The sequence below is a fragment of the Dreissena polymorpha genome, chromosome 16, assembly GCF_020536995.1.
Source record: "Dreissena polymorpha isolate Duluth1 chromosome 16, UMN_Dpol_1.0, whole genome shotgun sequence".
Lineage (NCBI taxonomy): Eukaryota > Metazoa > Mollusca > Bivalvia > Myida > Dreissenidae > Dreissena > Dreissena polymorpha.
The window spans coordinates 23,314,856-23,337,407 of record NC_068370.1 but is presented as its reverse complement, the minus strand read 5'-3'; the positions used below and the strand labels follow the sequence as shown (position 1 = coordinate 23,337,407).

The 22,552-nt window shown below is 34.3% G+C and overlaps 1 protein-coding gene across 4 annotated transcripts; it reads left to right on the top strand.

The window, feature by feature from the left end:
• Positions 1 to 92: 92 nt before the first annotated feature.
• Positions 93 to 10,984, top strand: LOC127861364 (membrane progestin receptor beta-like). Of its 4 annotated transcripts, none has more exons than XR_008040179.1 (3): positions 93 to 307; positions 3,149 to 5,598; positions 5,878 to 10,984. XR_008040179.1 is itself a non-coding variant. In XM_052399759.1 (2 exons), exons 1-2 carry the CDS (start codon positions 263 to 265, stop codon positions 4,169 to 4,171), a joined length of 1,068 nt encoding a protein of 355 aa, XP_052255719.1. In that variant the 5' UTR covers positions 93 to 262; the 3' UTR covers positions 4,172 to 10,984. The 4 variants fall into 4 exon arrangements, 2 of the variants coding, with proteins under 2 accessions (XP_052255719.1, XP_052255720.1); XR_008040180.1 differs by having other exon boundaries at positions 3,149 to 5,834; positions 6,113 to 10,984; XM_052399759.1 differs by having other exon boundaries at positions 3,149 to 10,984.
• The last annotated feature ends 11,568 nt before the right edge of the window (positions 10,985 to 22,552 follow it).

The window sequence follows — 22,552 nt, the reverse complement described above, 5'->3', positions numbered from 1 at the left end:
TTCGCAACATTAATACCGCCGTATCGCGGTAGTTAAAAGGGAATGACGTCATAGACGTCGCGCCTGGACGTTACGTAACAAGTTAACAACACATATGCACGTTTTGGCGCGTAGAAAATGTACTCTATTTTTCCTGAATTTAACGACGAGATACAGCTGAATACTTTTGATAGGTTGACATGCAGCGAGACAACATGACACGATTTAATTAGTTTACCAGTCGGATTGGCGTAGCCAGAGGGATATTTTAGCTGAGCAGTCCATGGAAATGCCGCCTACGGAAATAGTTTATCCCAAAACGTCTCTGGTGTGTATATAGATGGTTAGAAATTGGAGATAGATTGGTACTTTTCAAAGAGGTAGGGATAGATAGGTGGGTAGGGATAGAGATGTGTGCATGTACAGCCGCCGTTCATTCGCGCACCGCGACAGTCTGCCCAGCGTTCAGGCCTCGCGAGCTCGGTAACCCGGCCCGCGTTACGAGGCCCGCGAAACCACCCTGCAGGACATGTTTACATTACCGTGTTTTATTATTTTTTCCAAATTGATTGAAAATAATTTTATGTTATATTTTAATAGGAGAAGAATATTGTTTTCTCAACGAGTGGTACACAACTTGTAATGGACATGAGTATTTGTAACTTTCATGTTTCGCTATTTACCACAGATATGATATAGACTTAAAATGATAAATGTATGTTAATAAACATTGTTATTATAGCCTGCTTAACTGACTAGAGAAATCTGAAAGTTACAAGCACATGTCTGTGGAAATGTGGATTTGGGCTACTTTATAAATATGATGTCGATATACAATGTACATATGTAGATTACGTCTACTGTAGCTAGTTGGACTAGGAATTAATGGGTCACACTTCCAACACATGAGCTCCGTTACGTCCTGAATAAAATACTATGTTTATTGTGCTTCCAACTGCATCTTACCAATATCAAAATATTCACAGCAGTCCATTTCGTGTTATTCATTATAGTATTCAAAATTATGGTTTGGATGTTTCCTCTTTTTTCCGAACCTTATTTATTCAACGTACTGAAACTAAACGAGCGCTACTAGCTGTCATGCTTTGGTAACTTGCATTCGGCTCAATTGCATTCTGCTGACTCCACAATATAATTAAGTGTTTAAAAACTTTGTTTTAAATTATAAATTGGCTTTTATGAACGCTTTTAATTGAGCCTTATATAGCTCTATAATATCCGTTATGGCATATAGTAGATCTGTCATTATTCAGTCAATGTGAGGAATTGTTACCATAGAAGGCCCACATTTTTGTTGTTTTGAAAAATCATATATGAAAAATGACACCGGAAGGTCCAGTGTGAAAGTAGAATCCGATGTTTGGACGCATTGGTTGGTAGTGGGACGAATGTGGGGTTACTTTCCTTATTAACTTATGACTGAATTTCCTGCAAATAACAGTAAGTATCATGCAGAAATCCATTTTAGAAACATTTTTATCCTTGTTGCATGTTTAAACTTATTATAAAAAAATAATTAACCTTATCGTCTTGAATTAATGTTACTTTCTTTGTTATATTTGATTCGTAGTTGGACGTTTCGAACCAAAGATTCATTTTGAATTGATGCAGTTTCGATTTGAATAAAACAGTTTTTGCGATTATATTTACAATAACACATAAACATAGGCTGGTCATGTACGTAATTCCGGCCACTTTTGGGACTATTTAAGAAAAATCTTTAGTGTTAGGCAACTGGTTGAAACTAAACTTCACATATATAATCCTGGGTTCAAAACTCACCTAGCATGAAAATTTAAATAGAATTAGATCGGTGAATGTTACTTAATGAACAGAAAATGATGACATGTAAACTATGCATTTTCGTAGGTTAAATGTACCTAAAAAATCGGCCACTTTTCAGTTTGATCTGCAGATAAAATTACAAAGCAATATCTTTTGACAAATGTCCTCAATTTCAGAGTATTAATCAATGTTTATACTATTAAAATTTTTGACTTGAAATTTAAAATAAATGCGAAATTAATATACCAGTTACTCCCCCTACCTATTTTAATAAATATAAACAATGGGAAACTGCTTAATCATTAAAAAATATTTTTTCTGTTTAATGTGTTTAATAAAATTTTTCAAACATAGCTAAAAAAGTAAGCACATTTTGTTTGAAAAGTTGACTTCAGTGTTGATTATTAGTAAACGCTTATATATAATATTAAAACATGTAATCTAGTAATATTTTTATAAAGGGAGGTAATTCATATATTAAAAATTTATATTTAGGTTCTGAATTGTATGTTTTGAATATAAGTTTTTGTACAATTAATTGGTAAAATTTTAATTAAAGTTTATTAGATAAAATAAAAATAATTTTATCAAATATATTTGTTTCTTATATCAATATAATTGTTGCAACATATGATGACATCACTTTCCGCATGAGCCAAATATTTCCTGCTATATTTGTGACATTTTAACACAAAAGTTTACAGTGATACGGTTCTTACATTTACGAAATATTGAGAGTGGGGACGGTTTTCATGTTGATTTTTCTAAATAAAAACAAAATATGTGCGTTAAGATCATGAAACTGATTTTACACAGGTGGCCGATTTTTTACGTACAGGCCAGAATTACGTACATGACCATGGTAGTGTGGAATCTGTCTCATACGCACATTAGCTCAGGATTTGCCGTTTACAGCAGCTGGGACGTCAACAATAATTTGGAATATTCGTAATGCTGATCATTAAAATCCTGCAGTTGTCTTTGACAACATTAATTGGCGTTAGAAGGTGATAAAAATGAAACTTGTCATCAATATTAAATAATTCAAATTTCTGGGTTTAAAACTTACTATACAATTAAGTTGCAATAAATACACGAGTTGACACAAACTTTATAAATGAAAATAATCTTAATTCTTACTGAATATGCTATATGTATAAACAATTTGAAAAAATCTTGTTTTTGTCATTTCAGTGTCAAACTCTTGTTTCTACAGGGACATTATTATTTTTTACATAGTTTTTTTTTCAAACTAAACATGTTCATTTACATATACAAGTAATTGATTTGAAAACTTTCTATAATGCATTTTATTTTAATTCAAGAAAAATTATTCTTTTACTCTGGTTTATGGTTATTTCAGACTATGTCGATTCAGCAAATGATCAAAAGATACCCCAGCCCTGGACGTAAGGATGATGTGCCCACTTTGTTTCATGAGCCCAATGTAGAGACAGGGTTTCGAGCCACCAACCAACCCGTGCAATACTACCTGCTGAGTCTTTTCCAGCCACACAACGAATGCATGAACGCCTGGACCCATTTGATTGGCTGTTTTATCGCCATGTATTGCATTCACACCATTTCCCATGAGTTTAATGCCTACAACGACCCCTGGATGTATCCCATGCTTGCAGGATCCATCACAATGTTTGCAATGTATTTATGCAGTTTTGCTGCCCACACCTTTCATAACAAGTCTGAACTCTGGCATTACACCTGTTTCTTCATTGACTATGCAGGCATCGGCCTGTTTGGTCTTGGAAGCACGATTATTCACTTCTTTTACTGTTCCCACCCGATATTAGCTGGAAGCTACCTCTACAAACTTGCAATCCCTGTCGGCTTTATCCTTTGTATCAATGTCTGCGTGTGTTGCAGTATATCAAAAGCCATGTATAGTCGGCCGTATCCCTTCACACGGAAACTCTGGCAGTTAACGTCCGTTCTGGGCATTTATGTGTGGCTGATAATTCCAATTATACATAGGATGTACATCTACTACAGCAGCCTAAGAGATGAAGGCAATTGGGACCAGAGTTTTGATGACCATCTACTGCAGATCATTTTGTTTGTCATCTCAGGGTTTTTCTTCGCATCTGATATTCCTCAGCGCCTGTTTCCCGGAAAGTTTGACATCTTTTTCCACAGCCATCAGATATTCCATGTTTTCATCATGCTGATGAATGTGAAGCAGATAGACGGAATGAGCGAGGATATTCGCCTGCATCTGCCCAGAATCAAAACCATGGAGGACGTACCAACTGTATGGAACACCTTTGGAGCTGTGCTTCTCGCCGGTGTTATTAATCTCTTGGTCGTTTTTATGTTCCATCAGGTTGCCAAAAGGAGAATGGAAAAGGAGAAAATGATGCAGGATAAGTGAATGGCATAATTTATTATTATTGTTGTTTTTTGTTGTTTAGCTTTAAAGTATTTACTGTTAAAGGTTTTTAGACCACCTGAGCACATTGTGCTCATTGTGAGCTTTTATGTTTGTCTTTTGTCCATTGTTTGTCATCAACATTGGTCTTGTTTACGCTAAAAAGGCCACATTTATTGTGTGATCTAAAGGACACTTGCTCAGAAGATTTGTCCTAATTTGCTCTTGACATGGTTTGAAACTGGTTCACAAGAGGTAAAAATCTAGGTCATTAGTTGAAAATAAAGAAAAAGCTTGTTAACACTCAAGCATGAAAACATACCCACATTTCTTATGAATTACTCAAATGAAATATTTCCATTACTTCAGATTATAATATTTGTTTTTCCATATAATCAAATTCATGTAGTGTAAAACACAGCAACAATAAATGTTTTTTATCCCTCTTCAAAGGCGGGGGTCGTCCATCCATCAGTCTTTCAGTCTGTGTGTCACAAAAAAGGGCTTCATCTCAGAAACAATATAAGATGTCAGCGTGAAACGTCATGGGTGTATTGATATTAATGAGGAGAATTAAAATGCTTAAGAACCATAACCCTTCACTTTCTCAAATAAGAGTTGTTGCCTCTTTGCAGGAGAGAAAGCACCTTATTGGGAACCGGTTTGTTCAAGTAGAATTGTTCCCATAAATGAATCTAAAGTTTAAATATGTAAATATAGGTTCTGTGTCATAAACATTATCAATTTACTAAATTTAGTCATGATAATATACACTATTTGTATTTTGTATAGTATTTTTATTCTTCTGAACTCCATTTGTTCATATCAGTGTCATTCCTTTGGGTCTCAAGTTAGCACCTAAGGGCTCATGGCAAACTTGTAGGTTTTACACTGGAGTTTCAATCAGTTTAAAGTAAAATCACGAAATTTGTTTCATTCAATACATTTTTGCAAACTTATGAATTTTTGGTGTTATTTCATCTATAGATCTTACCTTTAAATGTTTATAATACCAGTAATTGTAATCACTTAAAAATTTAAGTTTGAGAATCAATGTTGGAGAGGGGCTTTCTTTGAATTGATTTTTTCACCATTTTGGCAATATAGCCTTCAACATTAGAATGATCATGACTCGCAGTTGATTTTGAGGTCACTAGGTCAAAGGTCAAGGTGAACCGAAATAGTAAAATGGTTTCCGGATGATAACTCAAGAGCGCTTATGCCTAGGATCATGAAACTTCATAGGTACATTGATGACTGGCAGATGACCCTTATTGATTTTCAGGTCACTCAGTCAAAGGTCAAGGTCACGGTGACCCGAAATAGTAAAATGGTTTCTGGATGATAACTCAAGAACGCTTATGCCTAGGATCATGAAACTTCATAGGTACATTGATCATGACTCGCAGATGACCCCTATTGATTTTCAGGTCACTCGGGTCAAAGGTCACGGTGACCTGAAATAGTAAAATGGTTTTCGGATGATAACTCAAGAACGCTTATGCATAGGATCATGAAACTTCATAGGTACATTGACCATGACTCGCAGATGACCCCTTATGATTTTCAGGTCACTAGGTCAAAGGTCACGGTGACTCAACTTAGAAAAATTGTTTCGAGATGATAATTCAAGAACGCTTACGCCTAGGATCATGAAACTTCATAGGTACATTGATCATGACTCGCAGATGACCCCTATTGATTTTCAGGTCACTAGGTCAAAGGTCACGGTGACCTGAAATAGTAAAATGGTTTTCGGATGATAACTCAAGAACGCTTATGCATAGGATCATGAAACTTCATAGGTACATTGACCATGACTCGCAGATGACCCCTAATGATTTTCAGGTCACTAGGTCAAAGGTCACGGTGACTCAACTTAGAAAAATTGTTTCGAGATGATAACTCAAGAACGCTTACGCCTAGGATCATGAAACTTCATAGGTACATTGATCATGACTCGCAGATGACCCCTATTGACTTTCAGGTCACTAGGTCAAAGGTCAAGGTCACGGTGACTTGATACAGTAAACATGGTTTCCGGATGAAAACACAAGAAAGCTTACACCTAGGATCATGAAACTTCATAGGTACATTGATCATGACTCGCAGATGACCCCTATTGATTTTCAGGTCACTAGGTTAAAGGTCAAGGTCACAGTGCCAAAAAACGTATTCACACAATGGCTGCCACTACAACTGACAGCCCATATTTTTTTATTTATTTATAGTTATATATTTATTGTGCCCCCCTTCAAAAAAGAGGGGGTATATTGTTTTGCACATGTCGGTCCGTATGTACGTCAACCAGATAGTTTCTGGATGATAACTCAATAACGCATAGGCCTAGGATCATGAAACTTCATAGGTACATTGATCATGACTCGCAGATAACCTATTGATTTTGAGGTCACTAGGTCAAAGGTCACGTTGACCCGAAATAGTAAAATGGTTTTCGGATGATAGCTCAAGAACGCTAATGCCAAGATTATGAAACTTCATAGGTACATAGATCATGACTCGCAGATGATACCTATTGATTTCAGGTCACTAGGTAAAAGGTCACGGAGACCTGAAATAGTAAAATGGTTTCCAGATGATAACTCAAGAACACTTATGCCTAGGATCATGAAACTTCATAGGTACATAGATCATGACTCACAGATGACCCCTATTGATTTTCAGATCACTAGGTCAAAGGTCAAGGTCACGGTGACCCGAAATAGTAAAATGGTTTCCGGATGATAACTCAAGAACGCTTATGCCTAGGATCATGAAACTTCATAGGTACATTGATCATGACTCGCAGATGACCCCTATTGATTTTCAGGTCACTAGGTCAAAGGTCAAGGTCATGGTGACCCAAAGCAGTAAAATGGTTTCCGGATGATAACTCAAGAACGCTTGGGGCTAGGATCATGAAACTTCATAGGTACATTGATCATGACTCGCAGATGAACCCTATTAATTTTCAGGTCACTAGGTCAAAGGTTAAGGTCACGGTGACTCAACTTAGAAAAATGGTTTCCGGATGATAACTCGAGAACGCTTATGCCTAGGATCATGAAACTTTATAGGTACATTGATCATGACTCGCAGATGACCCCTATTGACTTTCAGGTCACTAGGTCAAAGGTCAAGATAACGGTGACTTGACACAGTAAAATGGTTTCAGGATGATAACTCAAGAAAGCTTACGCCTAGGATCATGAAACTTCATAGGTACATTGATCATGACTCGCAGATGACCCCTATTGATTTTCAGGTTACTAGGTCAAAGGTCAAGGTCACCGTGCCAAAAAACATATTCACACAATGGCTGCCACTACAACTTACAGCTTATATCGGGGGCATGCATGTTTTACAAACAGCCCTTGTTTCAATATAAATTAAAATATATAAATTATACAAATTATTTATATTATTTATTTATTTTAACAAATATTTCTTTATGAATGTTTTTCAAATCCATTACTGTTAATTGACTTTATTTATATTGGCGCAATTGCAAGCATATAATTTATTATCATATTTTTTGTTTTCACATAAATGTATTATCCTAACTATTTTGCTTGTTATTGTGCAATATATAATATTTGTGATACTATGTAAATGTGTTTGTAAACTAATGCATTCCTTTTGTTATGAAATCCAAATACTTATTCTGACCAACTTATGTTTTTAAAATGATTCTTTTCATAACGAGTTAAGCCATTACAAAGCATTATTCCCTATGCTGTTGGTGTTATAACCCATAATGTAAGGGAAATCTTACTTCAGGCAAGCAGTAAGATATGATCATATTCACAGATGTTCACAAGGATTTACTAAATCTAAGTAAAAAAATGTGCGGCATGCCAAATTTTCACCTGATTTCATGACAATGTGGACTTAATGTTTAGGCTAAGTCTGATAACTAACCAAATCTTCACTTGACTATTTTATGTAACTTATTGCTTTAACCTAAAGAGTGCATAACTCTATACAAAATAGCTTCTCTTGTTGCTGTTTACCAATGTTTTGTTGCTGTTTGCCAATGGTTTTTGCTGATTATTGTATACAGTGTAAGCACTATATTAATGAGATTTTTGTTACCAGATCTTCAACTATTTTTAATGAGCATCAACCAATCTTGATGAAACTTTGTATATAGCTTGCATGGAGACCTACATGTAGCATGGCATTGTAATTTGGGGGGGGGGGGGGGGTACAGTTAAAGGTCAAGGTTTAAGTTATTAAAAATAGAAAAACCTCATATGCTAAATAACTTCAGTTTTTATAGATGTTTTGTGCTGCTTTTTGTGTGTAGATAGCTTACATGCATACCTAGAATTGGATTGCATTTGGAGCCAGTCAGGTAAAGGTCACAGACATGGCTTATAAACATGAAAATGGTTTCTGGCAAATAACTCGGTGTTTATAGAGGCATGCACTGCTTATATGCAGACCAACCAAAGCTGGTCGTTTGGGGCCAGTCAGGAAACTGTCAATGTCACTATAACATAAAACAGAAAAATATGTTTTCTGATCAATAACAATAGTTTTGATGGAAGTATTGAGCAATTATTTTGTTTGTATGTAGCTTATAAGCAGACTTATCTTTCAAGCGCTAAATTATTTGAATTGCACTAAACCTGATTCAATGGTGTTGCAATATTTCTTGTTCACCTGACCTCAATGTTGTTTTTATCCATAACAACATATACAACAAAACATTTCTCTCAATTATACATGTATCTCAACCGATTTCATACACGAATCTGCTCTTTTGAAAAGCAATGGGGCTAGGGACAGGGCTTTTTTCAATATGTGGCCATACTAAAAATTGTTCAAAGCCTGAGAATACTCTAATGGCAAATATTCTTTCCAATCTCCTTTGAACTTGGTAGCAACATTTGTCTCCAATGATATCTCAGAGTAAGCACCGTAACCTGGGGACACAAACAAGATCACTCTGTTGAGTTGAAGTAAAATGTGAACATCTCTCAACAAAATTGACAACTTGGCTGCCAGGAGTTGGGCGTTACTACTTTTGGATGCTTTTATTAGGTATATATTTTCTAAGTTTATATAACCATTATAGAACATTTGTTGTTTCAAAACCACTTTAATGCCATCTATATTGTTTTGTTTTCAAAGCTTTTTATTCACAGATCTGAGATCTGGCTCATTTTGTTTTGTTTAATATTTACTAGTCACTTAAATGTTATTACAAAATCTATGCCAATTATTTATTGATTTTTAATGTTTATACTTTGTATTGTAAAACGTAAGTATAGATGTTTATTCATAAATCTTCTGCTTTAGATACATTGGCAGTCATGGCAACTTGACTTTTTATTTAGCTCACCTGAGCACAAGGTGCTCATGGTGAGCATTTGCTATCCCCTTTTGTCCGTAGTGTGTCGTTAACATATACCTTGTTAACACACTAGAGGTCACATTTTTTCACATCTTGATTGGGGCATTTTTCCTTATATGGCTTAAGCGAAACCTCGTTAACACTCTACAAGTCACATGTATACATGTAGTCCAGCCTAAATGAAACTTAGTCAGACCATGTGTTCTAACGACTTCTCAGTCGAGGTCGGAAATTATTCTGGTTTGTTGAAAAACATGGCTGCTAGGAGCTGGGGCAGTTTTCCATATATAGCAATAGTGAAAACTTGTTGACGCTTTATTAGCCAATATTCATGACTTGGTAAGAATATTTGTCCCAATGAAATATCGTCTGACGTTGATACTGATTCATGTTAGCTCAAAATCTAGGTCAATAGGTAAAAAACAACAACACGTTTCTAGTCTAGAAGTCACTTTTTTTTATCTGAAGTTCCCAGTACTTTCTCAGAATAGTCTAGTTCCTTTGAGTCTTAGGTAAGCATCTTAGTGCCTATGGCCCTCTTTTAGCTCAGCTGTTTTCGGAGAAAACCCGAGTTATTTCATAGCCAGCTAATCGTGTCGTGTCATCCACCGTAGGTGTCGTGCTAAAACCTTAACATTGGCTCTAAAATCAAAGTGCTTCCACCTGCAACTTTGAAACTTCATATGTAGCTGCACCTTGATGAGTTCTACACGCCACACCCATTTGTAGGTCAAAGGTCAAGGTCACTGTGACCTCTTAAAAAAAATAATCTGGCAAGCTTTCATTTATTCCAAACTGCACCCGCAGCTGAGCGTTGCCACCCGTTATGTGGTGCTCTTGTGTATAGAAATTATTCACTTGCAGTATTGAGACAAGCTTTATTGCACTGTATATTTCTATTTCAAATACATTTGTATAAGATATTTGTATGCATAATTTTTATTCAGAATTTTTTATTTAGAGTAAACAATTTTGTCATTGTAAGACCTTTAATTGTTTTACAGCTACAGCCTTTGTTATAAATGAACAAAATATCCAATAACATTATATTCCTATTACTGGTATTAATAACTAGCCATATATTTGGTACAGTTATTCGTCTTGATATAATTTATGTATTTTATATACCAAAAATAAAATATTATTACCGGTATTACACGTGTATACATACAGCTATTATTGTATTGACTGTTGCTGCAATGGCTTTGAATAGCTATGTTATTGTTGTTTATACTTTCATAATTTATATTGTATTTGTAGATTGTTACTTTTTCTAGTCTATATCCTATTACTTGTGATCTGTGTTTCTTATCTGACATATTGTTGTGCATGTCATTGTTTTTTATTGTGATTAATTGTAGTTTTATTGAGCTTTTCTGTGTTTTATCTTCTTTTACCTATGTTGAAAACATGTTGTGTAGTTGTTATTCACAGATAAACTATAAAAGACAAAACCTGTGTTTTAATTGTTCTGTTGTTTAGACATTAATTCGTTGTAATACCCCCACAAACCAAGTTTAGGGAGGTATATAGGAGTGAGCTTGTCTGTCAGTCTTTCGGTCAGTCCCTTATTAAGTGTCCGCTCTCTAATTCAAGTTGTTTTCATCCGATCTTCACCAAACTTGGTCAGATGTTGTATCTAGATGATGTCTAGGCAAAGTTCGAACATGGGTCGTGGCAGGTCAAAAACTAGGTCACAAGGTCACTAAGTGCGTTTTAAACATTGCCCATGGTGTCCGCTCTCTAATTCAAGTAGTTTTCATCCGGGCTTCACCAAACTTGGTCAGAAGTTGTATCTAGATGATATCTAGGCCAAGTTTGAACATGGGTCATGGCAGGTCAAAAACTAGGTCACGGGGTCATTTAGTGCGTTTTAAACATCACGCATGGTGTCCGCTCTCTTATTCAAGTAGTTTTCATCTGATCTTCACCAAACTTGGTCAGAAGTTGTATCTAGATGATGTCTAGATCAAGTTTGAATATGGGTTATGCCGGTTCAGAAACTAGGTCATTGGGTCACTTAGTGCATTTTAAACATTCAGCATGTTGTCTGCTCTCTAATTCAAGTAGTTTTCATCCAAAATCTTCACCAAACTTGGTCACAAGTTTTATGATCTCTACGCCATGTTTGAACACGGGCCATGCTGAGCCAAAAACTAGGTCACGGTGTCATTTAGTGCGTATTTAGCATGGTGTCCTCTCTCTAATTCAAGTAGTTTTTATCCGATCTTCACCAAACTTGGTCAAAAGTTGTATCTAGATGATGTGTAGATCAAGTTGGAACATGGGCCATGCTGGGTCAAAAACTAGGTCATGGGGTCACTTAGTGCATTTAAATCATTTAGCATGTTGTCAGCTGTTTTTTGTGAAGACAACATGCTAAATATTCTGTGTCAATGCGGCATGTGAGGGTATTCGTCACGTCTGTGACAAAGCTCTAGTTTTGATTTGTTTAATTATTTTAACATGAACATTTTTGCAAATAGCTCACACGAGGTCTTTAAACAATATTTACAATAATCATGCAATTATGAAATGTGCGCAATGGATATAAGCCCTCTCGCTGTAAATGTTTTTGATAGAATAATTGAAATCTTTGTGAATACTCAAATTTCGAAACCCATACGTTGTCTTGTAAACTGTTATTTTTTTGTAGACTGGCTTAACGATGCTCATAGTAAATTCCAACAGTTTTTACATTGATTGTTCTGACGAAAAAATATATCTTACTCTAATTTTGTAATATAGTTACTTGGACAAAACATTCTTAAAACATTTTTATTGCGTGCTTTTTTATAAATGCTTGCTATTATCAGATGGTAAAATGATACCGTGTGATGTTTGAATGCATTCACAGTAAGGATTTGTACTTCTGACAGTGCTTCCTTATTTTGACGCACTATTTTTTAATTTTAAAAATAAAAAAAATACAAAGCTTTCATGTTATTTTGGCATTGCATTTCAAGTTCTTCATCATAATGGCAATCTTCATCAACATAAGCAGTTATTTGAAATACCGTTCAATGTAATGTAGATAATAAATCAAATGCATGGTTATACGATAATACTTCAATTTCTTGACCAGGACATCAATAAGCACTGCATCTCCTCTGCATATGATATACCAGCAATCAATTGACAACATCCTCATTTAAATTGTGTTTGAATATTTCTTTCTCACGGTATCTTTAGCAAATAACATCCCAAAATACATTCATAGCTTCAGAGTGAACCTCAAGGCCTTCAAAGAGTAACTACAACACAGTTTTCACTACGCACTGCTTTCTTTAGAGGCTCACAATTTGGTGCCAATATCTGCGTGGAATTTACTCTTTGTTACTATGGTTCATTGTAACGCAGATGGAATTCTTCAGTAGCTTCTGTCCTCGATAAGGGAAAAACATAACTCCACAAGGAAAATATTTGGAGAGAAATTCTTTTTACTAGCCGCTAGTGTTTAAGGAAAGCATGTGACATATTGCCCATGCAATACTGGATAGCTTATACAGCGCAACATAGCCCGCCCAGTGCAATAGAAACTACTGCTAATCTGCTGGATTAAATATCTCATATTCTGAATGAACATGTCTTTTTGACATAATTTGCACTAAGCAGTTACTAGTATGTACAACTTATAAAAGCAGACATGATAATATGTTGAAATATCTCTCCATCAACCCTTTATTTCCCAAAATTTTACACCCATGAATACAATGTCAAAATGGACAAAATAGTGATTGTAAACATACAAAAACGATCCCGATTTTCGATGATTTTAATAAAAACTACACTTCTGATCATGATAAAATGTGAACATCTGAACGACTAATGTTTCACGAGATTGTTCCATGGCTAAAGAAAAGATGAAGCAGTTACAAAAAAAATGAAGGATTAACTATTGACCTTCAATTATGACCTTGACCTGTAGCCTTTTTACTGACTTCTGCCCTCTACCAATCACTCTAAATTACCATAATAATTTATCACAATTTAATGAAAACCCTTCAAATGGTTTAGGAGACATTGAGAGAACATGCCAAAGAGGCTTTAACGTTTGACCTTGACAAACAACCTTTACCTTGAGTGGGCTTGACTACTCATGCCATCTGCACAGTTTTACAATGACCTAGGGAATAAGCCAAGTTTCTTGAAAATAAGGAAATATTGGGCGGACATAAAAATGGGAGCTCGAACTTTTGACCATTTATTGTGATCTTAACATTGAACTGTCGTGTCTGATTCAGGCCCTCTGCACATTGACTACTTTACCTAAACATAGCACCGAAGTTTCATGAAATCCATCAATTGGTATAGCACATAATGATCTCAGGTTTGGAGTGGGCAGGAAAATGGAGGTATATACATGTATTCTAAATAATACAGTTTTGTAAGTAATTCATTAAATTACATGTTTTAAATACGAAAATGTGTGAACAATTCTCTTCAGTAAGCACAATTAATGATTTTAAATGAAAGCATAATATTTTCATGTAATAATATTTTATGCCATTAGTAAACGAAAGAACACTCCGCGAAGGCCTTTCAAGAAAGAATACATAGAGTTGTCACCCTTATTGAAATACTCCTATCCCACTCTGGATCAGCAGCAATCGGGACACCTCGGACAATTCCGCCATATCGGCGATCGTCTCTCGGGTGTATTTGGTGGAAGAATATGTCTAACGTCTCTAGGCGGAAGATATTACACCGAAAATATAGTTCGGGTTACACACCATTAAATTTGCACTAAATTAACTGATAATATAGATATAGAAGGACCAATATCTCTGAGGAGTAATATAATAGAATATTTGTTTCTGTTATTGTTAAACATTAGTTGTCATTGCATAAAAATTATTCAAATGTTAATTAAATGTTTAGAAATTTGGTAGAGGACTATTAGATGTCTCTACATACAAAATTCGATAGCCCTAGGCTCAATGGTTATGGACAATAAGATTTTGAAAGTTTTCACAAAATAGGCCTTATATAAGCAAATTTTCAATTTTGTGATCCCTGGGGCAGGGTCAAATTTGACCCCAGGGGCATAATTTGAACAAATTTGAAAGAGGTTCACCTCAGGAAAATTCCTGAGAAATTTCATCAGAATTGGACCAGTAGTTTAGGAGAAGATGTTTAAAGGAAAAGTTAACGCGCGGAGGGACGCACGCGAAACGAACACAGGACCATGACATAAGCCCCGCTTGTCTTTGACCAGTGGAGCCTAAAAGATATTCGGCGTATATCCTGATTTTGTAATATAGTATGGAAAATAACAATTTTATTTGATTCTGTAGTAGAAACAAAGAAGAACCCTTTTCTTTTCAAAGTAAAAGTTTTATAATTATTTTTATTTTAATATTTTTTTACATTTTTTTTTATTCAATATAGTACATACAATGTATACATGTATATGATCATACAACAAAGTGATTGTACAAAGCAATAAAGTTCAGACATGTTATACAAGATATGCTAATATATATACTTTTTTTGGTTTCCTTAAGATTAAGAAGAAAAAAAACTGGGTTAATATGTGTTTTCTTTGGTTGTTTGTGATAGGTGTTGTTTTTTTTTAAAGAGAAAAGAAAAAGAACAACAGAAGAACAATTATGAAAAATGATGAGTTGTTTAAAGTGGGAAGGAAGCATAATGGACTTGCGTGTTTTGTTGTATATTCACAATGATCTTATAAGATTGAAAAAAAATAAACACAAATATTTTAGAAAGATAAACTAACATTAGAGTAAAATGTATATAAGTGGACAAACATGAGAATTTTATCAGATTCCATTTTTGTTCAAAGATTTGTTATGTGTCATTACTGAGGGCTATTTCTTTCTCAATCTGGATTTTTAGTTTAAGACTATGGACAAAAACAATTAAAATTTGGTACTTGTTTTTTGTACTTCATGTTAAAGATAAAAGATGTTTAAAGGAAAAGATAACGCGCAGACGGACGCACGCACACACAGCCAACACAGGACCATGACATAAGCCCTGCTGGTCTTTGGCCAGTGGAGCTAAAAAGATATTCGGCGTATATCCTGATTTTGTAATATAGTACGAAAAATAACGTTTTTATTTGATTCTGTAGTAGAAACAAAGAAGAACCCTTTTCTTTTCAAAGTAAAAGTTTTATAATTATGATAAATTGCCAGGTCATAATTATAGGCCTTTGTTTTTGACATCTGATATCTTGTGAACCTAATAATGGTGCCCTAATATGAATGATACATAACACGAAGTAAAACAAAACAAAATTACTGCGTAAGTGTGTGTGAGATAAAGAAAATTATCAAAAAACAATGAAAATTTTATTTGCATATTAAATTCAACACACTTTGACAACAAAAAGTATTGTTTGTATAATCAATATGAACATAATCTAAGTTGCTGCTAATATGAGATCCCCACCAGGATTTGAACCTGGATTTCCTCTCCATATAGAAAGGTGTGTTTTCTTACACTATAAGGATGTTCCAATTAACAGCAATAATATTGGTTACAATTATTTCTGTCAACTATATTAATTGTTTAATTAAGTCTTGACACAAAATGTGTAAATAAACGTTTTAAGCTTTTTAAAAACAATTTATTCTCCATCAATTTTTTAAGGCAACTGTCACATTGATAATGACATGTATCATAAGGGCTCGCCTTTAAAGCTATATATACTCTGGATCAGGAACTCATGTTTTTCCACAAACACTGAACCTAAAATCAGAAAAAGATTATTTAAAACCACTTTTTTTGTTATAGAAACAATTAAATGCCTTTTTTATTTCAGTAGATCATTGATCCCCATAAAAATCTGGAAACAAAACCCAACAGCTTGTTGAAAATGTGTTTGCTTATTTACATCTGTGAGTCCATGTATTAGTACATGTGACAGTGAGGCGGTAAGAAACTGCAACAACTAAATCGTAACAAATATTCAAATAACTACAATGGTATGTTTCTTATGCTAGCAATTAAGTAGCAAATAATGAGAATAACTAAATATGACATTTCGGGCTGCACTAACTATTAAGATCTATATAATGTTCAATGAACATTATATACAAACAGGGCCGAGTTGCAACATTTTAAAAGATAAAACATTTGATTACTTTACGGTAAGAAATAACACTTTTTAATTGATGTAACATGCATCAAAATAATCCCAAATAGTTTAAACAAAAAACACAGAAATATTTATTGACTAGATAGTAGATTGACATGAACAGACAGTAAAATAGAGTTTTGGAATGGTCATGTTCATCAGATCATGTACAAAATTGGGACAATCATAGCTCTACACAGTTCAACTAGTATTTTAAATGTAAAAGAAACAGATAAAGAAAAAAAGATGTACACAGAACATATGCTTGGAAAGTTCTGGGATTATTTCATCAAAATTTCTTCAAGAAAGTATAATGTACTGAAAAGTTTAGCTTAATAAAAAAAACACTTAACAATATATATATATAATATTACAGATATTCACATATAAACATTGTTACTGAACTCAACAGAAAACACTTTAAAAGTTTCAATGACTTAACATATCGTTGCTGAAAAAAAACGGCGCTTGCTGCACTGGTAACAACACAATTATATAACGCGATAATTTGCTAATAAAATGTCCAAAATCAAGAATTAGGTAAATATTGTGGGCAGTCAATCGTTTGGCATATGGGTGTTTGAACTAAATTGCATAGGATAAACAAAATGGCAGCAAAAGCTATTGATGTTATGTACATTTAAAAACCCGCAGAACTAGATATAATAAGCGCTTGGTGAAATCTACAATTAATTATGCTCACCATCTTGAAATAAAAAGTTCTTCAGCAAGTGTCGATTCTTTCATGGGTCTGATGCGCAATACACAACTGATTGATTATTATGCCACTTGAAGTGATTAATAGTAATAACACATTTAATTAATATATCAGTGAACTAAATCTTGCAATAGACCAACACTAGTATAAATTATTACATTTTTGACTTGATACATTGACATGTATAACTATGCTGTTTACAAATTTAGATAAGAGTGGGTCTCACTAAACACTGCAGTCACACACAGTCTAGCAAAGGCTACAAAGACAAGTAAAGTCAGATCAAAACACAAATAAGTTAACCATAGTGTATCCTTTATTTAATAAATTTAAGATTATTAGGGGAATATATTTAGGAGAAACAAAGATTTAAAAAAAAATAACTGTTTTTATTTGGTCTACAGTAGTTTTGATATAATTCCAGGCAAGGTATAACAAAGGCAATCCAAGAGTTACAGTGGGTTTATTGGACCTTGCAGCATGTGTTTGACTTTGCGTACCTTTGCTACACTTTGTGTGTGTGTTTTTGTAGTGTTTAGTGTGAGCGTTACGGCATGTAAACAATAGCTTCTTTTAATTTTAGAGACATGTGATTAATGCTATAATGCTTCTTAAACTAAGGAAAAACGTTTCGGTGTAATGTTTAGAGAATGTTTTTAATCATGTGTTTAATTTATTGTAATTAACATGTACATGTTCTTTAAAATATATTCATATTTCTGTTCAAATGATATGCATTCATTGTTTACAGTGATTTTTGTATTATTAGCTAATGTACAATTCGGATGTAATCATTTGGGACCTACTGGCGGGAATTTTTATATGAATTTGACTGGTCATGATTAAAGGTAAACTAAGGTCAAAAGTGACGCTAAACAGCTATGCTGAAAAAAAGAAAGGAAGTCTTCCTTAACTGGGCTCAATCCACTGACACTTGGAGTAAAAGTCAAGCGCTTAAACCAATGGGCCATCAGTGCTTCCATAGTCAGTGGTTTATTTTATACTTTATACATGTATAAGCATTCCTTGAAATATCACACAATCAAACAATAAAAAAAGAACTCTCCCAAATTATTTGTGTCATTAAATGCAATATTGATAAATGTAAACATTCGATCTAAAAAGCTCTAATAAAACACAAGAATAAAATAAAATAAAAAAGTAACCCTCAACTTGGCTAGAACCATTGACCTCTGGAGTAAAAGTCTACCGCTTAAAGTTAGACCACTCGGCCTTCCATGCGAATACTATGAGTGATGTATTTTATACTTTATGTAAGCAATCCTTGTAGTGTCACAAATTATAACGAAAACAGTCAATTTAAAGGTGCTAAAATCAAGAATAGAATTAAAATAAGGAAAAAAAGTAGTCCTAATCAGGGCTAGAACCACTGACCCCTAGAGTCCTGGATTTAAAGTCTACCATTTAGACTACTCAAACATCCGTGCTTATTGAATGAAGGATGTATTCAGGGCTCGACATTAACTTTTGAAGCCTCTTGTCCGATCGGACAAGTAGACCATATTCCACTTGTCCTGACCAAAAAGCAACTTGTCCTGATTATTATATCTTATTCTGCTCAGTACTTTGCAAAATAATGAAATAATGCAAAATGCTCAAATCATAAAGACTCTAATCGTTAAAAAATACATGTTAACATAATTGTAGGCCATTTCAATACCTTAAGGTATTTTTTTAAGTGTCCTGTGATTTTAAAGACGAAAAACCAAAGGAAAGCAGAATAGACATTTTTAAGCAGACTACATTGAACTAACGAAAACAAACCACAAATGAAAATGATGTCGTAAAATCATTCTATACATAGAGATGATGTTGTTACGTTAATTGTCTGTAAGAACGGTGTGTACCGGTGTCGTAAAATGCATATTCTTTACAAGGGAGAATATTTGTGTTATCTTGGCAAAGAAAAATGTTAAGGGTTGCTTCCCTTGTGAACAGTGCGGTGTAGTATAACATGGAACTATCGGAAAATGTTAAGGGTTGCTTCCCTTGTGAACAGTGCGGTGTAGTATAACATGGAACTATCGGAATATTTTGCGCTTTGTCGTTTAAATGTAAACACAATATAATTGAAAAAGTTGTGTGGAAACTCCACAGAAATAACGGATTTAAAGGCATTTTTTTTCTAAGTAATTAATTTATAATTTATAATGACCACTTGTCCCGTCGGACTAGCAAATTCTTTATTTACTTGTCCGGACCAACAATTTGGTTGTCCAGGACAGTCGGACTACCGTTAATGTCGAGCCCTGTGTATTTTATACTATATATAAGCATTCTTTATAGCTTCACAAAATATAAGGACACCAACAGATTTCTCCAAAGCATTCAATCGTTTCGCGTTGCAGCGCTGTATAATTTTCAGGCTTTTAAATCGTCAAAAAATGCATATAATGGCTTATTTAGAGCATGGTTAATGTTCAGTATTACTGTTTCCTTGCAAATATCATAACTAAAACCAAAATATGCGAATCTGAAACATTGTTTTAAAATTTTCTCAATTTACCAAAACGTGAAAATTTAAAATTAACTTAATGTCATAGTCCAAATAATTAGACGTAATCTACCGATGTATACATGTATCGACCTCATATTTATAGGATAGCTGAAATTATTGTGTTCAGAATAAATCTGAGCCAAGAGTCTGCCAAAACAGAAATCATCAAAAGACTATTGCGGCAATTTATATTGACTACATGAAGTCATCATTGATAATTAATACTATAAGAGTACTCATGTCAAAATACTGGAATCTTTCCATTTAAACAAGTGTGATTATGTTGTGGGAATTCCCAGTCTGATGAAGTCATCATTGATAATTATGGTGGACGAACCAGTTATCGAACACCTAAGAAATTACGTTCAATTACCTTAAAATTGCAACACTTAAAATGACAAAAACATTTTGTTTTAACTAATGACTAACAGTTCAATCATTGAATGATTTATCTGTAAAGTTTTCCAGCAAACTACCTTCAAGAATTCATAACAATGATTCCCTGATTATTGTCACCTCTAGCAGACAAAACAAAATGGCGGCCGATGTAAACATGACCTATTACCCGACACTTCATAAATACTACTCCAGTATATACAAAGTCACATGACTATCACGTGACCCGGACTCGGCGAACAAATCTGCGTCTGCTGAAATAAAAATTGCAAACGGAAATATGATTTTTGGTGTGTAAATGCACGTTTTGATAAATGCATTAAAAAAGTAATAGCAAAAAACACACAAAACGGTGTAAATAACAATAAATGCATTCCTTTAACCTGTTTTTGGCGCATTTGTTTCAAGCTAAGTAGGCAAGTAGGTCATGGACTTCATGTGTGACCATTTGTTTATCAATGTGACGTCATGCGCACTTTTGCGCATGTGCATACAGAACCAAAACAAAACGTCCGATATTAGGTGCTGTTCGATAACAGGTACTTACACGTAATACTATAGGAGTACTCATGTCAAATTACTGGAATCTTTTCATTTAAACAAGTGTTATTATGTTGCGGGAATTCACAGATTTACACTTAATATTATTTAAAGAATGTAATCTTGAAACAGACGAGCTACAAAAAAAACATTTTAATGTTTCTTCTTTACGTCAGGTTTGAAACCGTCCGGCCGCCATCTTGTTTTCAAAAGTAGTTCCAAATCCAATATGACGGCCGCCTTCGTACATCAGAGAGACGGTGTGGTGTAGCCCACTGTCCGATGCGCAATCGTCACTCTGGATCAGCAGACGATTTATTTCATAAATCAATCTCTGGTTTAATGGTCGCCTTTTTTCGAACTACTTTCAAAAGAACAACAACAACAATAACAGTAGAAGACAAGTTTAATTGCGAAAAGTTGAAAAATTTAGTACATGTGTCACGGTTGTTGAGTGAAATAGTGTTATTTTCAACTGTGTATGAAGCATGTGAACTGGTAGTGGAATAACCGAATTGTTGGTGGGAATGGAATTTAGAAATATATCTAATAATTCATCATCGTGTAGAATTATCATCAGCATCATTTCTGTGGAACATTGCACTATTCAAAATACAAGTGTTTCATAGATATGGTGCTTTTGACATAGTTCACTAACTATCAAGACTGAAATGATTCATGCATACAGGTAAAGTACATAATTGAATTTGTGCAGAATGTTTATTTTTTACAAATTATTATTTAATTTGACCAATTTATTTAAGATTGAGTGCACTGAAACTCAAAGTCTAAAGCTTAGTAAGACACTTAAGCCAGTTTTCTGAGAAGAAACAATACTTGTTCAGAGTATAGCAGGCTCATGCGGCCTCTGGTTTATTTATTTTGCCTCGGCCTTTAACCTGGGTCGCTTTGATTTCAGGTGTTTAGCCCCCATATCAACAAGGCTCTTGACCCTATATGTAGTTATTCATATTGTTTAAAGATTTTGAGAACCCTCACTCGGTGCCAGTGGGGATAAAACAGGGACCTTCTTATAGCTAGATGAATGCATCAAATATGCCAGCAACACTTTATAATCAATAACTTTATAATTGATGATTCTGCTCATTTAACTACATTACTAATTTACCAAAACAATGTGAAACACATTTTTATGCCCCCAAAGGAGGGCATATAGTGATCGCACTGTCCGTATGCATGTGTATATGGACAAGGCCTTCCCATACCAGCGATTTTCCTTGTCCAATTGGGAAAAGTACCCGTACCGGTCCGATTGGGAAAAATTGAGTCGTGAAAACCTCAAAATTGGGAAAAATCGAGTCGTGAAATCCTGAAATTGGGAAAATCGCGTCGTGAAGTTTGGGTCTTATTGAATACATCATACAGTTCATACTTAATTGAACATACCCATTTAAATAATCATTTGCAGGCATGCCTTAATGACCATTAAGTTATCAAGTTTATATAAATAACAAAATATTATAAAGAACACACCAAATCAATTACTAGTTGTTTTAATCTCTTTTAAAGCAATGTCTCTCTCTTTCATTTTTGTGAAATTTCAACAATCTTTGATGTTTAATCATCACTCAGTTGCTTGCATCCCTCCCTGCACAGCATCATTATTGCTGTCAATGTGTCCTGTGATTGATGGTTCCGATTGGTTTTTTGGCATAATATTTGCTATTATGACTCATTTCAAACTACGATAAGGTTACAAACCGACGTAAAACAGTACGCTGGCT